General features: G+C 46.0%; 1 protein-coding gene across 1 annotated transcript in view; it reads right to left on the bottom strand.

Moving 5' to 3' along the window:
- The window catches only part of SHANK3 (SH3 and multiple ankyrin repeat domains 3), a 370,723-nt gene that overhangs the window by 258,578 nt on the left and 89,371 nt on the right, over positions 1 to 22,774 (bottom strand). The window contains exons 7-10 of the mRNA XM_037388277.1: positions 19,032 to 19,183; positions 18,551 to 18,718; positions 17,439 to 17,555; positions 16,051 to 16,128 (exon numbers count right to left, since the gene is read on the bottom strand). Of these exons, the coding sequence (XP_037244174.1) occupies positions 16,051 to 16,128; positions 17,439 to 17,555; positions 18,551 to 18,718; positions 19,032 to 19,183 (515 nt within the window). The remainder of the gene's footprint in view (positions 1 to 16,050; positions 16,129 to 17,438; positions 17,556 to 18,550; positions 18,719 to 19,031; positions 19,184 to 22,774) is intronic.

Genomic DNA, 22,774 nt, shown 5'->3' with positions numbered 1-22,774 from the left:
AAAATGTCCAAAGGTGCAACCATTCGGCTCTAGGCTAAAGAGGGACAGAGAAATTTCTCAGTATTTTCAGAAGACGCACATGGAGCTACTGGAATAACATGAAGATTCTCCTAATGAGATGCATCACAAAACTATCCTAAAGAGAGGCAGATGATGTTGTGATCTCCTCCATCAAAGGGAACAGGCACTTTCTGAACTCTGAGTGCTTCTGGGAAGCAGGAACAAACCTTAGGGCACCTCAGAGCCATTATGTTCAGGAAGCCTTTGAGCTGGAGGAGGAGATGTGACCTCCACACTCCGAGGAGTGAGTCTCACTGACTTTTCCAGCTGGGCTGATAACCATCAGTACAGGCTATAAGGAGAAGAGTGCTGAATTATCCAAGAAATACTGGTACAAGTACCACCAGCAGCCTTGGCACAGAGGTGTCACCCCCTGCACACCCTACTATGACTGTTGCAGGCCATGGCAGCAATGTGCTGGGCAGCCACGCAGGCTGACAAGTGTGATGTCCTGGAGGTCACAATTTCCATTAATTTGTTGTGCTGTGAAAGGCTCTGGAAATGAGCTTCAGCTTCCTGCAGAGACCAAAGGTGGGTTGGTAGCATCTCCTGAAAGTTCAGGAAAAGATTCTGCAAGGGAAGAATGACAGATTTGGCCAGAGCCAGGATAGCATCTGCCCAGAAACCTCCCAGGGCCACAAAGCATGCCTTAAAAAAATCAGATCAAAGTTACTTGTCACAGAAAGCTGAATGCAAGGTCCATGTGTGGTCAGCACCTGGGAAAAAAAGAGTACCTCAGACACAGGAGAGAGGGGAGACATCTCAGGATATTTCTTCTCTGCCTTGTTCAGATGGAGTCATGAGAAATGGTGCTACCTAGGGCAGGCAGAACAGGGTAAAGAGGACAGGCCAGTCCTCTTGGGAAGAGTGGGTCAGTTTTGGTCTCTGGTCCAGCCAGCACTGAAAGACGCTCTCAAGGGACTGGACAGTATGTAGATATGTATCCAGCATGGTTCTCACCACCAGAATTAGAGATGGGTCCGACAGACCTTCCGAGAGCTACCAGACTCAGCCTGAAAGATGGGGAGATGGAGTGCTTCCTGTACAAAGCAGAGACTTTTGTGTAACATCTGTAACTGGAGTGAAACTGCTGCAGGTCAGGGAAGATTTCAAGTCAGCAACATCATCTGGATAATCGAAGCTGAGATGGCATCTGACTCAGAATTAGATCAGTCTCACACTGAAAACTGGAGGAGGAGTGGGAGGGAACCAGGAGGCCAGAAACCTGATCAATTTTTACGAGACAAACTTCAAGTGAAAAGAGAGAGAAAACAAATCAAATAAAATTAGGATAAGAAGCCTTGAGAGAGTAGGTAAATAAAAGAAAAAAAAAAACAAACAGAAATTCATCAGGCAAATGAAAGCTGCTCTTTAGTAAACAGGCTGCCCTGTGCCTGGAGTACCGCACAGGCACATACCTCTGGATGCCTGCAAAGGCAGGAGAGGGGGACATGCATCCCTGCGCAGGGTGGTAAGGCTGGGACACTTCTCATTCAGCACAGGCACTCACTCTGTGAGCGTGCCCACGCTCAGCCTCTTGCAAAAAACAACCTCCAGCCTGTTACACGATGACAGAAAATCATTCATAGCCAGATAATCTTCTCATGGTCTGCAGTCTTTTAGTCCAGCAACAGGAAGCCCAGAGTTCAACTATATTGTAATTGATAAAAGCAGCTAAATAAACCAGTAATCTACCAGGAGAAAACATTTTAAATCTATCACAAAGAAGAAAAGGCACAGGTCTGTCCTTGGTCCATCATGGACACAGATGATGCAACTGCGGACAGCCATGTGGAAAGAGGCAAGAAGGCAGGTGCCTAGTAGGAATGGAGGAATGCATCCTTCCCAGATGATGAGGCCCACGGAGCAGAAACCTCCCAGCTATAACAAAGGAAGATGGCAGGCAGCATTTGCTAAATATAATTAATATTCAAACAGTTAAGTCCTGGTAAGTTATAGAAAGTCTTGAAAAAAGGAATGGAGGAACTTCGCATACACATTAAGATACTGGGTCTTGGAAAACTGGAGAAATTCCAGGCAACAGGAGGACTATCAGTGTTCTTAAACACTTCAAATTATGAAAAGCGTTGACCTCAGAAACCATGGGCCGAGGCACCTGGCATCAGTCCCAAGAAAGGGCTATACTCTAGATTAAAGTGGAAGCACTTCTAGGAAAAAAACATGCTCTATCATTTCCCTAATTTCTTTATGAAAACTGAACTCCTGGTTTTTTTTCCTTTCCTCTTTTCCTCTGCTTTCTTTCCTGGTTCTTTTTCTACCAAGAAGCCAGAACTTGTCTTCATATTTTCAGTTATCGTTATTCATACCTTTTCCCCTCTCGTTGCTTCACAATTCCTTCTTTTTCCCCTATCTAGGTTGATATTCTTATTGCTTTCATTCCTTACTGCACCTTCTTCTCATCTCATTAGCTTTCTTGCTATTCAAAATATTTTCAAAAGTATCACAATATTTTATAAGTAATATAGCCTAAGAGGCATTACCTATACTAATAATACCTAGTTAGCTTTGTAAAATCTTCACAGAGGCCACGTATGGTACATTAAGAACACTGATGCATATTTAGCATTTAGAATGCTTTTCTGAAATATTTTCTCCTGCATACCTTATGCCAGTTTTGACACCATAGACTCTGATTAGATTTTATTATTGTTTTACTGATGATTCCCCTAGTTTGGGGAAAGTAAACCAAAAGCATAATACAAAGTTTGATTGACAAGTTTATGAGTCTGGCTGACAGAAGCAGCAATGTCTGATATCAGAAAGATGAAATCCAGTACAATCTAGTACAAGCTGTTACAACTGGAATGGAGAAATCAAATACATCAATACAAGGTAAAGAATATCCACAGGTAGGCGTTGTAAAGCAGAAAATGTGTGATAACAGCCGTAACCCCAAACTGAACACAAGCCAAGAAAATGGTGACATTGCATAAAGAGAAATTTAATTTTAGGAGGTATTAACAAGATGATGAGGATCCACCTGGACTGATATGCCGAGTTTGGGGACAAAAAACAGTTGGAAAAGGCTTTGGAAACCTCAGCCACTGAGGAAAGACTGACAGAAGTAGGTTTGCTCACCTCAAATCTTAAAAGTATTAAAAAAAGTTGGTGATCAATTATCCTACCAGTCCACTGCTGGAAGAAGAAATATGCTTACTGTGCAAAAAAATATCATTAAACCCTAGGAACAAATTTCTGATTTTCTCAGCACAGAGGAGCACTGAGAAAAATCTACTTTGACTGAACATAGAGTTTGACAAAACATTTCCAGGGCTGATTACCTGCTCAAACTCGGTAGAAAAAGTGGTATCTTGACCTCCATTCAAGATGTTTCTGCCCAGAAATATACAACACATTTACCTTTCTCCATGACAGTATATCTAGATTGCATCCAGAAGAGATAGAAAGATATGTGTGTGTGTGTGTATAATTTATCATGTATCATTTATCTTGCTCAAAACGTATTTGTTAATGTAGAAATAGCATCAAGCAGGACATTACTCAATGGTATTGCTCAGGTTCTTGGTCTAAACCAACCGTGTGCTAGCAATGACCACCTAGACTAAGGTATCGATGCTGAGGGTAAAACTGAAAGTGCACGAAGTCTGGTGGGACAGCAGGGTACTGCTGCAGCAGAACATGAGCCCAAGGGCAGCCAAGGTGTGGAAAGGGCACAGCACACCGCTGCAGGAGGTGAAACAGTCTCAGAAAGCTGGCATGCAAAGCAGGGAAAAACTTCAGCATAAACTCTCAGAACAACTACTGTAGCCATAAAGACTGATTGAAAGTATCAATTAGAAATACGTGGGAATTCGGTGATGAACTCTGTATGTGGCAGTAGGACCTGTGCAAATGTACTAGGTCACTCCTAGAGCCAAGGTTGAGACAAACAGAGGAACAGAGGAAGATTCACTCGATGGACACAAAAGTGATCCAGTAGCTGTAAAAGCCTTTAAAATGTGAAAGTTAAAGGAGATCAAACTATTCTACTTCTCAGTGGAGGCGAGATGATCACTGTGCATAGGTGCTAAGGTATGGGGAAGAAATCTAACTGCAAGGCTTTCCAATTACTACAACACACACAAGAGCTAACAACAGGCTGATTAAATTAGGCAGAGCAACACTGAGGTAAAAGATGACTTCCAGCAGCAGGGGTAATTAGACAGCTTAAGAGGAGAGGTGGCAGACCCCACCACATGTATGCGAGGAGCACAGAGCCCACAGAGCCATGTGTCGCAGCCCTGGGACTGGGGAGGATGGGTTTGCCTGCACCCCACATTGGTATTTCCAGCCCTGAATCAAGACCAAGTTTGCACTACAGAGGGTTGATGACTTTTTATTTCCAGGAGGAAGAGGAGGAGGTCACTTTACCTACAGTTCCCAACAGACTTAAAGAGAAATGACAATTTAAAAAAAAAAAAAAAGAGATGTCACCCATAACAAGCAATGCTTGTTATGTATTTGGCACATCAGAAAAGCTGAGCACTGCAGATGCAACACCTCTTCTGTATCTGGGAAAGCAAGCAAGGTGATGAGAACAGTCACTGAGCACCCCAAAAGGTGTTGAGCCCAGCTCAGCTCCACAGTCAAGCCCAGAAGTGCCCATCTTACCTGTGGAAACAGTGGTCACTCTAAAAGTAGCAAATGGGCACTGCAGTCACGAATAGTTTATTTTTGTTGCAAACTACGCTTTTAAAATCTGGATTATGAGCAAGTTTTTAATTAATCTGAATAAGAAAGGTTAGAAGAAGCTGGGTTACTATATTACCTAATCATTAAGCACAACAAAAAGCCTAAGCACAGATAGTAGATTTCTCTGAGGTCCCAAACTTCAATCCACTGTAATGTTAAAAGTTAACAAACATACTTTTAAATATTAAGAAAAATGTTTTCCCACTCAGATAGCAAATGCATTAAGTTTGTGGAAAATGTGCTGTGATTTTAATACATAACAGGTTGGATAACCACTCCAGCGTCAACAGGAACTCCACACCTCCATAAATTATTTTTATTTCTACTATAGTAGAGCTTGAACGCAAAATCAGTAGGCTCTGCACACAGTTACAAAAACCTGCAACCCTTACAATCCAAATGTTTGACAAGAGAGAACAGATGGGGGAGGACAAGGTTACTGTTGTAGCGATGACAAGAAAAATATGGAGCTTATTAATAAAAATAATGCTATAGACGTTCTCACATCAGCTAAAATTTTTGGCATTAGTTAGGACTAAATCCTTAAAACATGGCAAACAGCAGCTGTTGTTTCTGTGCTTTACACATGTTGAGGAACAAAGGCAGCTAACTAGCAAGAGCTTACAGCTAAGCTAACTAAACTGTACAATATCAACTAGCTTTACCACTTCCTTCCAAGTATTCTTTAACACTGAACCCTTATAAGCTACTTAAGAATTAAATTTATTAATTTATATGACATCACAAGATATGATGTCATTAAGAAATTAGAAATCCAGACGCTGTCAGCTAAAATTTAATTTAAATTAGGAAAAATCACAGTTAACTGAAGACATTCTTTAACAAAATCACTCCATTTGAGAATATTCTGTTGCCTGGGCAACATGACTACAAATTGCAGAGTTCAGACCATGATGCCTATTTTAAACCAACAAGATACAAATCTTTGAAGAAAATACATCTAACAACCTGTTTGTATTGTACCAAAAAGCTGATACAAATGGTATGTTAAGATAACATCAAAGTGTAAAACTCTAAAGATTTAAGAAGGACCATTCAAAGTGTTATAAGGCCCAATTATATACATGGCAGATGCAGTAGAGGTGAAGGAAGGTCAAGGTGCAAAACAGGGATACAACAAGCAAGGTGTGCAAAGAGCAAGGGAGCCACAGGAACACACATTACAACGCGCTCTCACCGGGAGCTGGTTGAGCGCTTTGGCACAGCCGGAGAGCTTTAGCACCACAAACGCCGGAGGGTTTGCTGTCTTTTGGCTTGAGCTTTTTACTCCACCATTGGCTGTGATCATGCAGTAAATACCATCAAATCAGCAGATCAGTTGCGCCTTGTAAAAGTGACACATACAGCATTTGGGGCAGTATCTGCCTTTGTGCCCAGTTCTGAAAACGGTTTATGAATCGCCTTTATTTTTTGACAAAGTGCCAGAGATCTGCAGACCATGAGCTGAGCCACGCTGCCAAAGACCTGCTAGGAACAATCTCAGGCATTAGTGCTGAACTCTGATCATCTGTGACGGTTCTCAGATGCCTGGAAGAGAAGGGAAGTTACAACCAGCTTTAAATATGCAGCACTGGGAGAGGAACATTGCACTCTAGACCAGGCAGCTTAATTTTATGGTCTGGAAAAAAGCTGGCCAAAGCAGATCATTTGTAAACGGAGATGACCAAACAACAGCAAGCTGTAAAGAGCAAACCAGATTTAAGGGATCCAAGTTACTTCTAGGAGAGGGTAGCAGGCCAGGCTTTGTGAAGAGCGAAGAAACTGAAGATACCACATAGCTGTCTTCTGCAAAATTCTGACAGCCTTATGTGACAGTCTCAGAAACAACAAATTAAATCTAGCTGAAACTCCTGCCAAGTTATGAAAAACTGATTAGAAAACTAATTCATGACTAACTGTCAGACTAAAAATGTATGCTAAATGAATTTTACAGGACCCTACCCCAGGTTCAGTAGTACTCAATTTTTCCATTAGCCACCTGGATGATGGAGTGCAGAAAACGCTTATTAAATTCTTAGATGAGACTAAACTGAAAGAAGACGCAAAGTCATTAGAGGATTAGAATTGAAATAATTGTTGAAAACTCAGGAAATAGGCGGGAGTGGGAAGATGTGGTCAATTGAGACAAAAATATCGAGTTTATGTACAGGGATTACAGAAGACGGAGCCAACCTCTTCTCCGAGGCATACAAGGAGCAAGAGTCAATGGGCACAAGGTGTAATGGGACAAACTGGGCATAACGAAAAGGCTCTTCAGCAGAGGAACGGCCGAGTATGGGAACAAGCTCCAAGGCTGGAGTGCTCCAGGCATGGGGACTTCCCACACCTGGCTGAGCAATGCCCCCAGCACCCTCAGCAGCCATGGGGCCAGCCCATCTGAGCAGGAGGAGAGACACCCCTGGGTCTCCCCAGCCCCAATGGCTCAGCAAGTCCAGGCACAAACGCACACTGGGAGACAGCAGGCAGCAATCCTGCTGGAGGTGATCTACAGAATGCAGGATTGCAAGCTGAAATTGAGTCAACAAAGTCACATTGTGGCAGAAAAGGGAAAACATACCAGGACTTACAATTAGCAGCCTTACCTCTAACTGTGATGTAACCCCTCTGCTCTGTGCGGAACCAGCTGGGTTTCAGCTGGAGGCGGCTACTTTTAGGAACAGAGTTAAATAAAAGATATAGGGAGAATCCAGAGTAAAACAGCAGTAACGATCAGATGCAGATGATGCTTTCAAGGTCTCTGCAGGAAAGCCTGCATGCTCTGGGACATTCAGCCCAGAAGACTGGGTGGGGAAGGGGTGATCTGACTGTAAAAACAGAAAGAAGTCAGCTGCAGCAAGGACAAAAATCATCTGTTCTCAATAACCATGGAAAAGTAATGGGCTTAAATTTCAATTTAAGATTCATGTCAGATGTCAGAAGATGCTTTCTGAGAGTGCACACAGTTATAAGGGCAGAAGCAGACCACAGCACTCAGCACAGTGGGCGCTCACAAGTGGGTGAGCAAACACCAGGAATAAAACTTTCAGAGCTGATCCTGGGTGAAAGGGAAAGAAAAGACCCCAAAAATGACACCTCTGGTTCCTTAGTCCTAGCTTTCTACTGCCTTCCTCAATGGGGTGACTGGCTGTGAATGAGGGGAATGCAGGAAGATTGTCTGCCCTGATCCTGGGAAGGAGTTCAGTGTGGTCTCCTGCAGCATCTTTATTGCTAAACAGGACAGGGATGGTTTGGGCAGGTGGACAATGAGGTAGGTGGAAAGCTGGCTCGACCACCAGACTCAAAAGTGGGGTGGTGGCCCATACAGAGTGCAGGTGGTAGCTGATTATGAGCCCATTCCTCAGGTATGGAGATGGTCCCTTTTGGTACCTTCATCGACAGCCAGGATGGTAGCAGGGAGATCCCTGCCACCAGCCTTGGGAGCAGCTGGCAGGCAGAAGGGCAGGGCTGCTTGTCTGCGGGACTCCCCAGCCTGGAGAAATGGACCAAGAGGGACTGGTGGGGCTTGGCCGGGAAAAGCACTGAGCCTGGCCCATGAGCTGCAGCAGCCCTGTGGCTTCTCCCAAAAGGCCTGGGGCATCCCAGGGCCTCTCAGACCCGGTGCCATCAGCACCCTCAGACAATGGAGGCTGAGCACCTCCCAGGCAGTGATGGCCCAAGGGCAGCCAGTGGGGTGAGGGCAGGGGTTGCCATCCTCTGCTCCACATTGGCGAGACCAGCTGGGATACCAGGGCCAGGCTGGGCTCGCCAGCACAGGATGGACATTGCAGTACTGTGGCAAGTCCCATGGGCACCTCGAGATGGTCGGGGCTGGAGCGTGGGAGGGGCTGAGCGTGGGGTTTGCTCAGCCCACAGAGGAGAAGGCGAAGGGGAACCCAGTGCACCACAGCCAGAGCAGCTCTGCATCAACAAAGCCTGTGCTAGTTACAACAAGAAACTTTGGGTTTGTTTTTTGGGGTTTTTTTTTTCGGTTGGTTGGTTTTTGTTGGTTTTGTTTGGGTTTTTTAGGTAATCATGTTATAAGTAAACAAACAGAGAGCCATACCACACACCCCAAAAATCTGTTTAGAAGAATTTGGGGGTGGGGGGGCCAGAAATCACAAAAACGTGGCAATCAAAAGGACACACAAGCACAACTTTTTCACACAAAAGCAGCAGCTCTGATTGAAATTTAACAATTACATTAGAAGAAACTTGAATCAACTACTTGCATACTATTTTTATATTCTGCAAACGACAACCCTGTATGTGTATAAATGGAAATGTTCAACCATGAGTATCATGAGGACAAAGAAACTTGTACTAAATTGACATTTACTGATCATTAAAGAAAAACTTGTCTGCACTTCTAACCTACATCAGATGTGTTTGGGATGAGCTAACACAAACGATCCCATAGCTCCACTGGCATACAATTTCAACAGGAAAGAAATTGCAATCTATGTTTAGTTTTGGCTCAACACCAGTCACCTGCTCACATACATAAGCAAACCTTTAGATCAATATGAAAGAAAATTCCGAGTTGCTTTTATTTAAATAAATAACACTGAATTATTACCTCTTGATAATTAAAACTTACAATGCTGAGTTCACATTTTGATAGGTCCTCACAGCCATTTTTATTGGCTGTAAAAGTTGTATTTACAAAAGACTCACACATTTCTAATAATTTTCCAGTGTATACCTTGGGTAAGTAAATAGTCCAAAGCAGAGTGGAAATCAGAGACAGATGGTTAAACCATACAACCAAGATGCAGTCTACAGGTAATTTTTCTTACATGCTATGATTTTGGTACTATAAGCAGCACATAGGCACCAAGAGCACTGGGGCCTTGCATGGGTCAGCCCTTATCAACCTGAAACGTTGCTGAGGAGACAAAGGAAAAGCCACCTTTGACTTTGGCCAAGTGATGTGATTTGTGGAAAACACAGGTGAGAAGTCTCCATCCAGAAAAGGCATGTCAAAGGAGCAGTAAAGTGTCTTCCATTACCACTGGGAAAGGAGGATTGGAAGAACACATGCACAAAGAAAGATGGCTTACCAGTGACTGTACACCCCCGTAAACACAGATGTGAACTAGAAACACCCCAGTACCCCATCTGTCTCCCTTTGAACTATCACAGGAGCCCAAGCTCATTGCCATATCCCCTCTCCTTCCAAATCTGAACACAAAAGGTAGAGCATGGCCCTCATCATTTCAGATCCTCTTCCACCTCAGAGGAAGAAGTCAGTGCCTCAGCGGGCTTTGGGCAACGCAGATACGCAATAAGCCAGCATGTGGATGAGGCCGCTTGAGAAACTGCGACAGCTCACCCACCCTGCACATACGTGCGTGCTACCAATGACACTGTGGCAGCTGCACCCTTGCTGCAGAGGGGTCCTGAAGTCCTTCCTGCGTGCACCAGCTGCAGACTGCTCCACCAGCACAACTTCAGCTCTGAGATGCCACAATAAACAGTACCTAGGGAAGGCAAGGTCCAAGCTCTAGTGTGGACACCTAGAAATATCAAGGGTGAAAATATTCAACAAGTGATTCTGAAGTCATTTGGGCACTGAACACACTCCTCTGATGAAGGCTGGAGCTTTCACTATAGCCAGTTACAGCAAGGTCTGTCACATGGCCATTGCGGTTGACCCACAGACCTTCCAGGAACATATGGGGCAGCGTAAGGAACTTCCAAAACTTTCCAGACAAGAAGGATCCATCTTGACATTGAGAACACAAAATTCAGGCTCCATGTTAGAGATGTGAGGTTTGGGAAGGAAAACTGGGAAGTTAACACTGTGAACAAGATAAAACTTGGATGCTTCTTAGAGGGAAACTGTTGGCACCTCTAACAGGCCGCTGAAAAATACAGTGCGAGGCAGGTGACGACCTGACCGTAAGGACTTAAGACTGTTTCTACTTTTTACCCGGGGGTAAAGGCAACTGGAAAACCGACTTTTATTAAACAAAAGGTGAAAAAATTACTCAGAGGTTCAAAGTGTAGGGTTGCCAGCATACAACACCTGGTTTAATACCATCAGAGTACTGGGTTCCTGAGAAAGAAAACACTTGAGTCCTTAAGACATCTGAAAGCCAGGGAGGAAAAGTACAGCAAGACCTGATGCACTGACGAGACTAGCCAAGGGGTTAGAAACCAGAGGACTCAACCCAGCTAAGGCAGGGTCTTACCCCCAGCTCACACCAGTTACACAAAACATCTGGGACTGATGGGGACACAGATGCACAGGCACATGAAGCAGAAACAAACCGTTTGGTACAGCTACTGAGCAGCAGCGGTTTAGGATTCTCCTGCTGTTTACAGGGAAATCTCAATGTGGAAAAAAGCAGGGTTCCTGTGGTGGCAGCAAGTCTCCAGCCCCACACCACAAGGCAGACTGCTGAGACACAGGAGTGGCACAGACGGCCCAACCTCTTTGATACAGAGGCAGGAAAACCAGCAGTTCCTTGTGTCCTCTGAGAAGAAGTAAGACAGATGGAGCCTTCCATGTCTCATCTTTATGTGTATAGAAATTAGGACATTACAGTATGTATGGGTGGACAGTTAGATGGGGGGAAAAAAAAGGATGGTTAGGCTCAGAGAGTGGTTGTTAATGGGTCATTCTTTATCCAAAGGCCAGTGACAGGTGGAGCATCACAGAGGTCATCAAGTCTACAAGTGACAACAAACTGGGGGAAATGGTCAACATCCACAAGGCAGGGCTGCCACCCAGAGGGACCTGGACAGGCTGGAGGAATAGATCAGCAGGACCTCCAGGAAATTAAAAAAGCACAAATGTAAATTCTGTTTTTGGGAAAGAAGCAGTTTTGGTAACAACACAGACTGGGGAGCAGTTCAGCAGAAAAGAAAAGGTCCTGGAGGTCTTGGTAGATAGCAAGCTGGATTAGAGCCATGGGGACAGTGACTTCGGCAAGAGCAGAGGGTATCTCCTTCCCCCTCACACACCAGATAAGAAATGGTTTTATGGGGTCTTTGTTATCAGTGGCAAGTTGAACTCCAGTGTGACACAGGAAAGCTGTTCCATATGGCCTGTCTACACCACCAGGTGTGGATCATCATTCTGATTAAGTTCAGCTTGCAAAGGTAAATGATTTCATTTCCAAGTCAAATCATGTGATTTGCATGCTCAGAGAGGGACACGGTCATTTCACAGAATTTGAAAGGTCTTCTCTTTTGCAATCACTCTGTCAACCTGGCATTGAGGAAAGGGAAAACAGAAACCCAACATACTGCAGTTGAACAGCAGCTAGCACTTAACATTTCCATAAAAAACACAAGAAACTGCAGACAGGCTGACCTGGACGACTTTGAGCTATCAGTCCCATGCAAGAAAAAGACTGACGCAGTGAGAGTGAGTAACCTTATTATAATATTAAAAAAGCATCTCTTGAAGAACAAGATTTAGAGACAAGTCTTCACTCTCCTAAGAGACAAAACATTGCCTAACATTGCCACCCTGAACTTAATGAATACAGGATTTCAGCTCCCTGGGATCCCGTACAAATCACTGGTGGGAGGGAAGATGCCACTGACTCAGCCACCATTCACAGTGTTTGCACAACTGCCTGCCTATATGCCTGTCCACAAGTTCCAGTCCTCTGCTGGGTACCTTCCTGCTGTTTAAATGGGATGGTGCGTTCATCACATCAACAACGGCAACAGCCAGTTTTCACAGTCCTGGCTTCAGCGCCTGTCCTTCCCATCACAGGCTCCTGGCCCCATGGCATGCTCCAGCAGCCAACACCCCAAGTTCAGTCAGTGAGCACCTCAAGGCACGTGAGAGGTTGGAGAGACAACCAGTGCTTTGGCAGCACTTGTTTCTGATCAATGATACTGCTAAAGCAGCTGGAAGGAGGGGGAGGCGGGGGGGGGGAGCAGTGACAAACAACTTTATTTTCATCCAGTGCATTTTGAGTATGCAACACCCTACCTGAAAAATGACGGCTCCATCCTTCTGTGATAAGACCGTACTTGGATGAGGCTGGGGAGCTTTGGGAAGGACTGCATCTGCACAGGGGACTCTCTTACACAATTTACGGATGTATGGATGAAAAGCCAGCTAAGAGCAATTGAAGACAGATGTAGGTACAAACTTGGCTCAGGAAAAGAGAGATGCAGATTGCCAGAAGCTAGGAAGATACTCTGGGAGAATTCTCACCCCAAAGCCATCCTGCTCTTCCGCTCTTCCCTGAAGCCTACCACCAGCCACAAAGAGGTGAGACTGCTCCCAGCCCTCCTGCCCCACCACACAGGCCAGGCACTGCACTCCACGAATGGGTGTCAGGCCCCTTTGCAACAGGAGGAACTCAGAGAGAGAGAGGTGGTGTGCTGCCCCAGGCCACAAGCACACTGACATGCCTTAGGGAAGATAACCAAACAATTACAACTTCTAAACCCTCTAAATTACTCAGTGCTATCTCAAGCCATCTCGGGACACTGACACCAAGCTATCTGATTAACAACAGCAATCAAATTAACAGGAGGTATGTGCAGTAAACTGACTAGATAGCCACACAGCAGCAGATGTATTTTACGGGAGCTCCCAGCAGCCACAGAACTGTGGGGTAGCACACACTCACTCTTACAGGCTTGGCTCTCCTCTGCCATGCTGAAACTCCATCCTAGCAAGCCAGCACCCCGTTACCACATGAAGATGGAACGTGAGAAAGCACCAGACTTTGCAGCAACAGTGACTTAATGACATGCTGAAGTGTCAAGCAAGCAATCCAAGCAGGGATTGGGAGTGTTTCTGTTTGAAAGCTGGGAACCGAAGGCAGCACACCACACTAATACCAAATTCTGGTTTGGATTTGCCAATAAACAAACCGATTGGATTACCAATGACAGTTTCCATTCTCAGGAACAGAAACTTCCAATAAGTTGCACTACTTCAAAAAGAAAGAGGCAAACACCGGTCTTTCCTCATTAAGATCCACTAGGACCAGGCAAGACATGAGCAAAATCAGAGCAGGAGCCATTTGCCTTCTTCCATCACCTGCTACACCATGTTCTACAAATGCTCAAAGCAAAAAGATTGCACTTTCTTCATCTCCTGATTCCAAAAGTTGAGCTCATCTCAAAAGGGAGGCAGCAGTTTCCTGCAAGAAGCCTTTCCCTGGGAATAAATATTTTTACACTAAATTGGAGAGCAGTCAGATGGGACCATCCTCAATCCCCAGAGCAAAGCTCCACGGAGAACAGCAGCCTCTGAGCAAAGCAGACCTTGCCACATCATGCCCTTTCCAGATCTACTTCCAGAGGCGGGAGATAACACAGAGCAGATAGAGGAAGGTTCGAGCTATGGTGGATTTGCGAAGAACAAGGCTGTCCACCCTGGGCTGAGCTCCAGCATCCTTCAGCATTTGCTGTGGTTAGCAAGGCCCCACCAGTCACTCAGAGCAAAGCTGCAGTGGCACACACCCACGGTCCCCAGGCCACTGTGGAGGGGAGGACAAGCCTCCCTCCTCTGCCACCAGGCACCCACATGGCATCATACAAGTGACGCTCCTAGCTACAAAGCTCCCCCAGCTATGACCAGACAACCATCACTTAATAGGTGAATTAATTGCATGGCATAAATCTCAAGTTCCTGCATGTGACAAAAACCAGACCATCTATAAGGATGCTCACTTTGACCTTCAAGGCCCTTTTTCCTCTTGGCATCCAAGCCAACATGTAGCACAGCTTGTGGGGAACATGGTCTCAGTCTTAATAAAGAAATTACTTTTAAACAAGACTATAAGCTATGTATTCATTTCCTGAAACTATGTAAACATTTTTAGCTCCTCACACTGTACACACAAGTGATTCAGAACTGATTATCTCTATATGTCTGCTTGATTCCTATATACAATCATGGTAAGTACACACATGAGTACTGCATACTCTTTAGGACAGGATGCTTAGTTTGCATTAAAATATACTTAAATTTTAAGTGAAATATCTTCATGCAGAATGGAACATCACTGCAGCAGCTTGCAGCAGGGTGTTCAGGGAGAATCACGGCTGGTTCACCAGAGCTGCCAGCAAGCGGTCAGGTCAGAGGATGCCTTGGGTCCCCAGCATACAGCACACACACTGCACAGGGATTTGGTGCCTTCCCAGTAAAATTTGTCCCTTGGCACGCAGGAGGCTCACTAGAGATACCCAGTTCTTCTGCACAGGAGGCAACACCAGTGCAGCATGACCCATTGTGGCAGATTTCCAGCACATGCAGAACATCTGCCCAGGAATTCCCTGCCCACCTCTCCAGGATCTGTTGCCACTCCAATGGCAGCCATACATGCACAACAAGAGCGACTGTGTCTATAAGAAGGCTCCTTTCTCACAGGGGCCACGCACGATGTTTGCAGGGACTGCATGACATCATTGTGGTCATCACACTTGCAACTCTGTGGCCTAAAGCCACTATAAACAACACCAAAGGGGAAGCAAAAAAAAAGCATTTCTAAAGGGCTAATAATTAGCAAGCTCATCTGCAGCCACCCAAGCTGGTATATGAGTAAGACACTGACAGACACTCTCTGCTCTCGAGGGACACCTGAAGATTAGGACATTGAGTCACAACAGTTCTGAAAGGTCCTCAGGCAAATGACTGTGCCTTAATAAGAGCAAAAACAGGATGGCCATTCCAAGTTCAAAAACTTTTTAAAAGGGCAAAGCAGATGGGAAGAGACCTTTTGCATCACAGGCTGCAGCCTGCAGGCATTCACTTCCCATGATTTGCAAACTTATGGAAGGCATCACACTGCAAAATGACAGAGTTGCCCTTTTCCACCTCTGTTACCCAGCATACTTACTAGAAAGCTATTCCAGAGTTTCACGTCTCTTGTGGCTAGAGGTCTTCTAACCTCTAGTTTAAGTTTATTAACAGCAAGTTTAGGTGCTTTCATTTCTGTGGCAACACTGTCCTTTATTTCTAAGGATTCTCCTCATTCTCTACCATTTACTGCAACATTTCTGCAGACAGCAAAAACATTTCCTTTCCATCTCCACTACACACAACCAGAAAGCTCTTTCATTCTCCCACCATAAGATACCACTTTCATAGCCCTTTGCATGTGTACCACGTGTTCTCTTTCCTCCCTCCTGCTCCAGCAATTAAGTTGGTGTCAGAACAAACATCCCGGATCAATGGTTTTGTTCCAGTAAGCTTTACCCCACACATGCCCCAGACACGTTGCAGAGGTTGCCCTTGTCAGGGGCCATGAGGAGCTCTGCGGGAGGAATGAGGCCTGGAGCTTGCTGCCTCACCTGGAACGCTGTCTGGCTGTTGTAGTTGCGAATCTCTTTGCTTGCACCGCGGAAGAGGAGAACCCGAGCGCAGCTCTCCTGTGAAAACAAGCAAGGGGGAAAGGGGAAGAGACAAATTAGCACTGCAGGTTGGCGACAACAAAGCAGCAAACCCTGTGGTTTCATCGCGCTCAGAAAGCCTCCTTCAGCAAGAGCAAGTAAGGATGCTCAACCCCTACCAACTGGTCACCCCAACCCCAGGATGATTGAAGTCCACCTGTATGTGTGCAGCTCTGGGGCACTGGCACCATGGCCATGCCCAAACATCATTCCAAGAGCACAGGCACAGCAGTCACACACATTCCCAGGTATTGCGATATCCCTAAAGCCTTCTATTGATTTTGTTTTGAATTCTCTGTGCTTCTAAATGATGTTAATTCAACAAGTTTATGAGCCCCTGTATGCTTTAATGCTGCTTTACCCACCCATCCCCGTGGGCAGGCACCTGGGTACAAGAGCCCTTCATGTGCAGAACGTACCTACAAGCCACAAATCGCCCTCCATGTACTAGTGCCTATGGCAAAACATATCACTGTTCAATTGTTAAAGCATGGACACCTCAGAAACTGAAAATTCCCTTTATAGTGAAAACCCACATAATACAACATACAAAAATCTCTAAGAATGAACAAAACCTACAGTAGAAAACCTTAGATACTGACATCCACATTTCAGAAAGAAAATAGTGGGTGTATAAGAGTAGAGAGGGCTCTGCCACCACCCTCGGTTTCGCTCTCCTGAACTAAGGTTAGCAAAGACATGAAAATAAAAGAGAAATTGCCCCCTATTTGCCTGGACAGTCTTCTTCACAGTTCAGAAATTAGCACTCAGAATTTAGCACCACTCATAAGAAGGACGAGACCCCAGTCCACGTGCCCTCCCAAAATAGGGTGAAAGCCCCAGGATGTGTGCCTAACAAGCCCTGCTTGTGGCACACACCCACCTCACATTAAATGTGAGCACCTGGGCCAAATTAGCACTCTCCACCCAGGCAAACTGCTCCCTCCCAACCAGTAACGGGGGCTTGCTGTGAAGTAGGAATAGGAACCAGAGGGAAAATTACAGAACACATTAGGCAGTAAATTAGCAAAAACTTCTCAGGAATGGGAACAGATTAAACCATAGATGCTTCTCTAGCCACCTGGCTCTTGAGAAATCCAAAACCAGACTTGCTACAAACAGGAGGAGCCTCATCCCAGGGCAAGGTGTGGATACAAGCACCTTTCTGGGTCTGGGAACAGTAATAGCAATGAGAAGGTGCTCCAGGCCGATGTGTTTGCTTTATCTCAGGCAGGCTGGTGCCTCATCTATACTTTCTCATTCTCATGCCCCAAATCACACAGATGTACCTGGTTATAGAGAGCACAAATGTGAAGAGCGGTGTTTCCTGAGGCATTCTGTGCAGTCATATCGGCTCCATAGAAGAGAAGATGCTCCAGGTGCTGAACATGGCCATAGCGACATGCCTGCTTGAAACGCAAAATGGAAAAAAGAAAGAAAAAAGGAAAATCAGGGAGCAGCAGGAAGATGACAAATCCCGTAACATCCTCTGCTGGATTCATCCATGCTAGAAAAGTTGATTCAGGCTGGACCTGTAACCTGAAAAGTCCTATTAACATGCATGGAGACACACTGCTGCTCCTTACAGCAATATACACCTGAATACTTATTGGACAAATTATCTCTAGATCAATGGCAGATTTTGGATTCACATCATACTGGTACCAGAGTCTTCTCCATAATTATCTGGTGAAAAGAAGCCCTGAAGCACAAGCAGGCAAAGAGGAGGACAACAGCCCAACATCTCTAGTTAACTGGTGTGCTCTTTTCCTCTAGGTTTGGTCCATCTTGGGACCAGCCATCCTCAAAGATCTGCCAAGGCAATGTAGGATGGAGGCAGGAAGGAGGACAGTCATATCCAGTAAATCGAGATCACAAATACAAACCTGTTTTTTCATTCTCATCCTTAGCTGTGCCAGTGCTCATCCACCTTGCAGGGGGCTGACAGCTGTGTGCTTTGGGAGGCCACGCACCCAAAGACAACATATCCTCATGATGGTCCAAGACAAGGGGGCTCGAGGCAGAGCCAGCACATCTTCCCTTCTCCCAAAGGAAGATGTCTTGAAGCACAGCCAGTTCAGGTTCCCTAACCCTAGCCCATATCTTCCCTACACCAAATCCACTTGTTAGTGTGTTGGACTGAGATCCCAAAGCACTGTGCTATGAGCCAGTCATAATCTGGGGAGGATCCCAGAAACTACTGACCAAGGCCAGAAGAAAACACCCCGAGCATTGGCCTGGCATGGCAGCCAGAGCTGGCACACCGTGTTCAAGTCCTCCACACAGAAGCCTGGCCCCCTGTGCTGGCCCCCCCGCTGAACAGTGGGGTGGGATGATCCCCTTGTCCTGGCAGCAGGATAGCATTTACCCCGGCCAGATCACATCTCACTGTCCGCCCCACCTGGTGGATCTCCTGCCAGCCGTTCTCATCCACGCAGCCAAGCCGGGCGTAGTCGTGCAGCAGGAGTTCGCAGCAGTAGGGGTCCCCCCCCACCATGGCACTGTGGTACAGCGGCGTCAGCCCCCGGCTGTCCTTGTAGTCTGGGGAGGCACCCAGGTCCAGCAGCGTCTGCAAGAGAAGTATCTGCCTCACTCTGCAGCTTCAGGTGGTCACGCAGGAGGAAAACCTGCCCTGCAGAGGGTCTGGGGATGCCCCGGCCATGGCAGCAGGCACTGCTCACCCTATCTTCCCTGCAAGACTCACATTACCAGTGCCACACTTTTGTAATGGGCTGTGCTCCCCGACAGCAATATGAGAGATGCTATGGCCCTGGAAGGGCACAACCCTGCTGGCAGCCTGGACGGGGTGGGAGGAGGAGCCAGTGCTGGGGTGCAGGGCAGACGGGAGGGAGAGAACGCACGGTGGCTCCCCCCAAACTCACCAGCAGTGCTGCATGGTTGCGGCACCGGACGGCTTTGTGAAGAGCTGTCATCCCCTCCCGCGTACGGAAATCCAGGTGCGCTCCCCCATTGCGCAGGGCCTTGATCATCTCGGCGCTGAGCTCCAGCTGAGCAGCCGCGGTCAGGGGACATTCTGTAGAGCCCCAGGAGAGAGATGGGTGAGAACTTCTGGTGTGCCCACCCCTTCAACAGGAACCGTGGCACCACACTGGCCTCTCGCTTGGGCACATCTCCTGCCTGGCCTCCAGCAATGCAAGGTGCTCCGCATTTCCCTCGAGATTGCTGCACCAAACCCCACGTCCACTCCCAGCCCTACTCAGATACTGGAGTTTTTTCCAAATGCCTGCAGGCACGGTCTGAGTGTGCTAGAGGCTGTCCATCCATTTCTTTTGGGTGTGGATGAGAGCCCTGCAGAGGAAAGGGTGGAGGAATGTGCTGGCAGTTTAATGAATGGCAGAAATGGCTTTGCGGGCTCTTGCGCTGCAGGAAAGCACACATCTGGACACACCACTTATATAAAGGGAAGATGAAGGGGGTGAAAATCAACATCCTTGTTCAGTTTCTCCCTGCAGCAAGGCATGGAGAAGGGGCTGGTGTTCCAGGGTAGACACATGGCTACGCTCCCAGCACCACCACCAGCATCCACAGAGCTGTCCCACAGCTGGTCCTCACTGCCTCACATCACCAGCAGCAAGCTCCAACTCCAAACGTGAAATGCTCATCTCAAATGGGAGGAACACCCCTGCACCTGTGTGAAACCCCCTTGCCTTGGAGGAACCGGGCTCATCACACAGCAGACAGAGCCTGCACACACTGGTTCAATTCCAGCTCCAACTAGGAAACAGCCCCAACTCCCAGGACTGCCCAGCACATAGGACTTGCTCCCCTGAGGGATATAATTTTAGCAGACAATGGAAGAACTAACAGAATCCCCTTCAACAGTGCACACCCACCAGCCCCCACCCACCCTCTGCCTTTGTTTTGCAGGTGGGAGCAGGAGCCCCAATGTACATCTGCTGCTCCCAGTCAGTGCGTGCAGCTCAGGGATGCAGAAAGGCACCGCTGCACGGGATAGGCAAAGACTCTGACAGCAGCTGCTACACCCTCCCCTCAAGGACCGGATCCCAGAGTCCATCTCTCAGCCATGCGCTACCTTGGCATGTCTGCAAGCCAGGGGCACAGCTTGCCCACCTGCACCTGCAGGACCCCACCATGGTCCTCACGAGGACGGGTGTGAAGGACCTCTCCTTGGGTGGGGGTCACAGTGCTCACACTGGGTGGGGATTTCTGTCCCACCCTGATGCTTAGGGAGATCTGAGCTGCACAAGGACCATGCTCACCCATCTGGGGGCTGATTTGATAGCACAAAGAAGGAAGAAAAACGTGCTTTCTTATAAAATGAGTATAGTCTCCTTAAGAGACCGAACGTTTTTCCAAGAATTTTGACTATAATTAAATAAATTTATTTTCTTCAGAGTGCAATATCACGCACACACAAAAGCCTCCTTTTTCAGACAAATCCCTAAGTCTTTACATTCAAATTCCCCAAACTACAAATGGAGCAATGTGAGCACTAGCTAAAATAAGATGCCATCAGCTTGTACTACAGTCATGTATTTTTTAGGAAGGTATCTGATTTGCAAATAAATTAAAAACTCTCAGTTTAGTAGAAATAACTATTTAAATGAGAATAATAAAATGGTTTTACATACAAATAAAAAAGCATATGAATATTAATTTTAGAGCATTGCTATTTAACCAAATTTTTAAACAAGATAGGTGGAGGTCAGAAAAGGTTCTGTGACTTTGCTAAAACTCTCTGGGTTTTGTGCTACAAGACATTAATATAAAAAATTAAGATTACTGAAGACTGTTGGTCAAGAGGATTAAAGATGGGTTCACCAATAAGAGGAATCACCAGTAAATGAGAATGTTATAACTGGGTCTTCTAAGGATTAACATCAGCTCAAACCTGTCAATTATTTTTAACAACAATCTGGAAGAAAAGAAGTAATCTCTAAGGAAGTTCACACACACACACAGAGAATATTTTTACATATGACAAAGTCAATGGTATAATAAATACAATGGCTTCATGCATTCATTGCCCAATGTCAGACTTTAGCACAGGACAGGTACAATGCTTTATAGCTAGAAAATATGAGATGTATTTAAACGCGAAGGTAATTACCATTGTAACAACATGCATATTACATGGGAATGTAATTGTGTCCACACGACTAGCAACATCACCAAGAATAAGCAGTGGAAATATTCCCTTAGCTTAGCAGTAGCCGTGAAGATAAGAGTTTGGTAGTGTTATCAGTAAGGGTCTGCATCCCTTCTCACACTGCATGCAGCCACCAGGAGCAAGCAGTGCCTGATGCAGAACAAGAAACGGTGGAAAACGCCACATGTCAGGCTAACAGATGAATGGATGCACTGCTGATGTGGTGCTAGGGGAGGTTCTTGGAAGACCTTGGTGGAGCTCGCAGAGACATGGCCATGGTTTCTGTGGTTCAGAAGAGCTGGGCGGCCATGGTGGAAGCACAGTCTGCACTTCCACTGAAGCAGTATGGGGGTGCAGGGGTTCCAGTTCACACACACACCATACACCAAGGGAGATGAAGAGCAGGTGACTGTGGGTGAGCTCCTGGGGCAGAAGAGCCTTTCTTTTCCTCTCTACCAACACCAAAATCACCCGCTGTGCAGCTCCCCAGCTCTCATGCCCCAGCTTTTTAGCTAGGGCCACCTTCAGCCAAAGGCAAAGGGAAGCCAGAGAGGAGAGTCCAGTGAAGTTACAGCCTTTTAAGGACCGTCACTTACCTTCTGTGCCAAATACCATTGCTTTGATTTCATAGAATCACAGGATGGTTTGGGTTGGAAGGGACCTTAAAGACCATGTAGTTCCAACCCCCCTGCCATGGACAGGGACACCTTCCACTAGACCAGGTTGCTCCAAGCCCCATCCAACCTGGCCTTGAACACTTCCAGGGATGGGGCAGCCACAGCTTCTCTGGGCAACCTGTGCCAGTGCCTCGCCACCTTCACAGTAAAGAATTTCTTCCTAATATCTAATCCAAATCTAACTTCCATCATTATCACTGACTTTCAGTTACTGCTTTTTCACCATAATTTCTATCAAATCTTTTCCTTATTTATGGTTATTTTTAATTATTTTGAGAGCACATATTTGGCCCTTGCAGTGTGATAAGAACTCAGACTGCTACAAACTTCAGGCCGTGCATATGAACAGAACTATCCTCATCAATCTCTGCTCCAGGCATCTACTTCCATCTCCACATGCAGTTAAATCACCAGTCTTTTTTCAGTATTTCAGTTTAAATGAGACAAACTTTTCAAAGAGGCAAAAGACAGAGAAAACAAGGCTTCCAATCTTCCTTTAGTCTCAGTTATTAATATGCCAAATTCAATTGTAAAATCTATCACGTTATCTTGAATCCTGACAACTGAGAAAGGTCCAAAAAGGGTGTTTCAAGATGCACTGAATGAACTGCAGCTAGCAATTTGTTCACTAAATCTAATGTAATCACTACCTAATCTAGGATTTTAGTGATTACACTCTGTTAATTCTTGGAGACGTGTGTATCCAAATATATGCTTGAAGTAATTAACTAATAAGTGCACAAGATCTGCAGCAGAAAACAAGAACCAGCAAGACAATGCATTGCAGGTTGCACAGCAGAAGAAAGTGATAGATGGA

The sequence above is a fragment of the Falco rusticolus genome, chromosome 5, assembly GCF_015220075.1.
Source record: "Falco rusticolus isolate bFalRus1 chromosome 5, bFalRus1.pri, whole genome shotgun sequence".
NCBI lineage: Eukaryota > Metazoa > Chordata > Aves > Falconiformes > Falconidae > Falco > Falco rusticolus.
The sequence above is the reverse complement of the archived record's forward strand: the minus strand, read 5'-3'. Positions and strand labels throughout refer to the sequence as shown.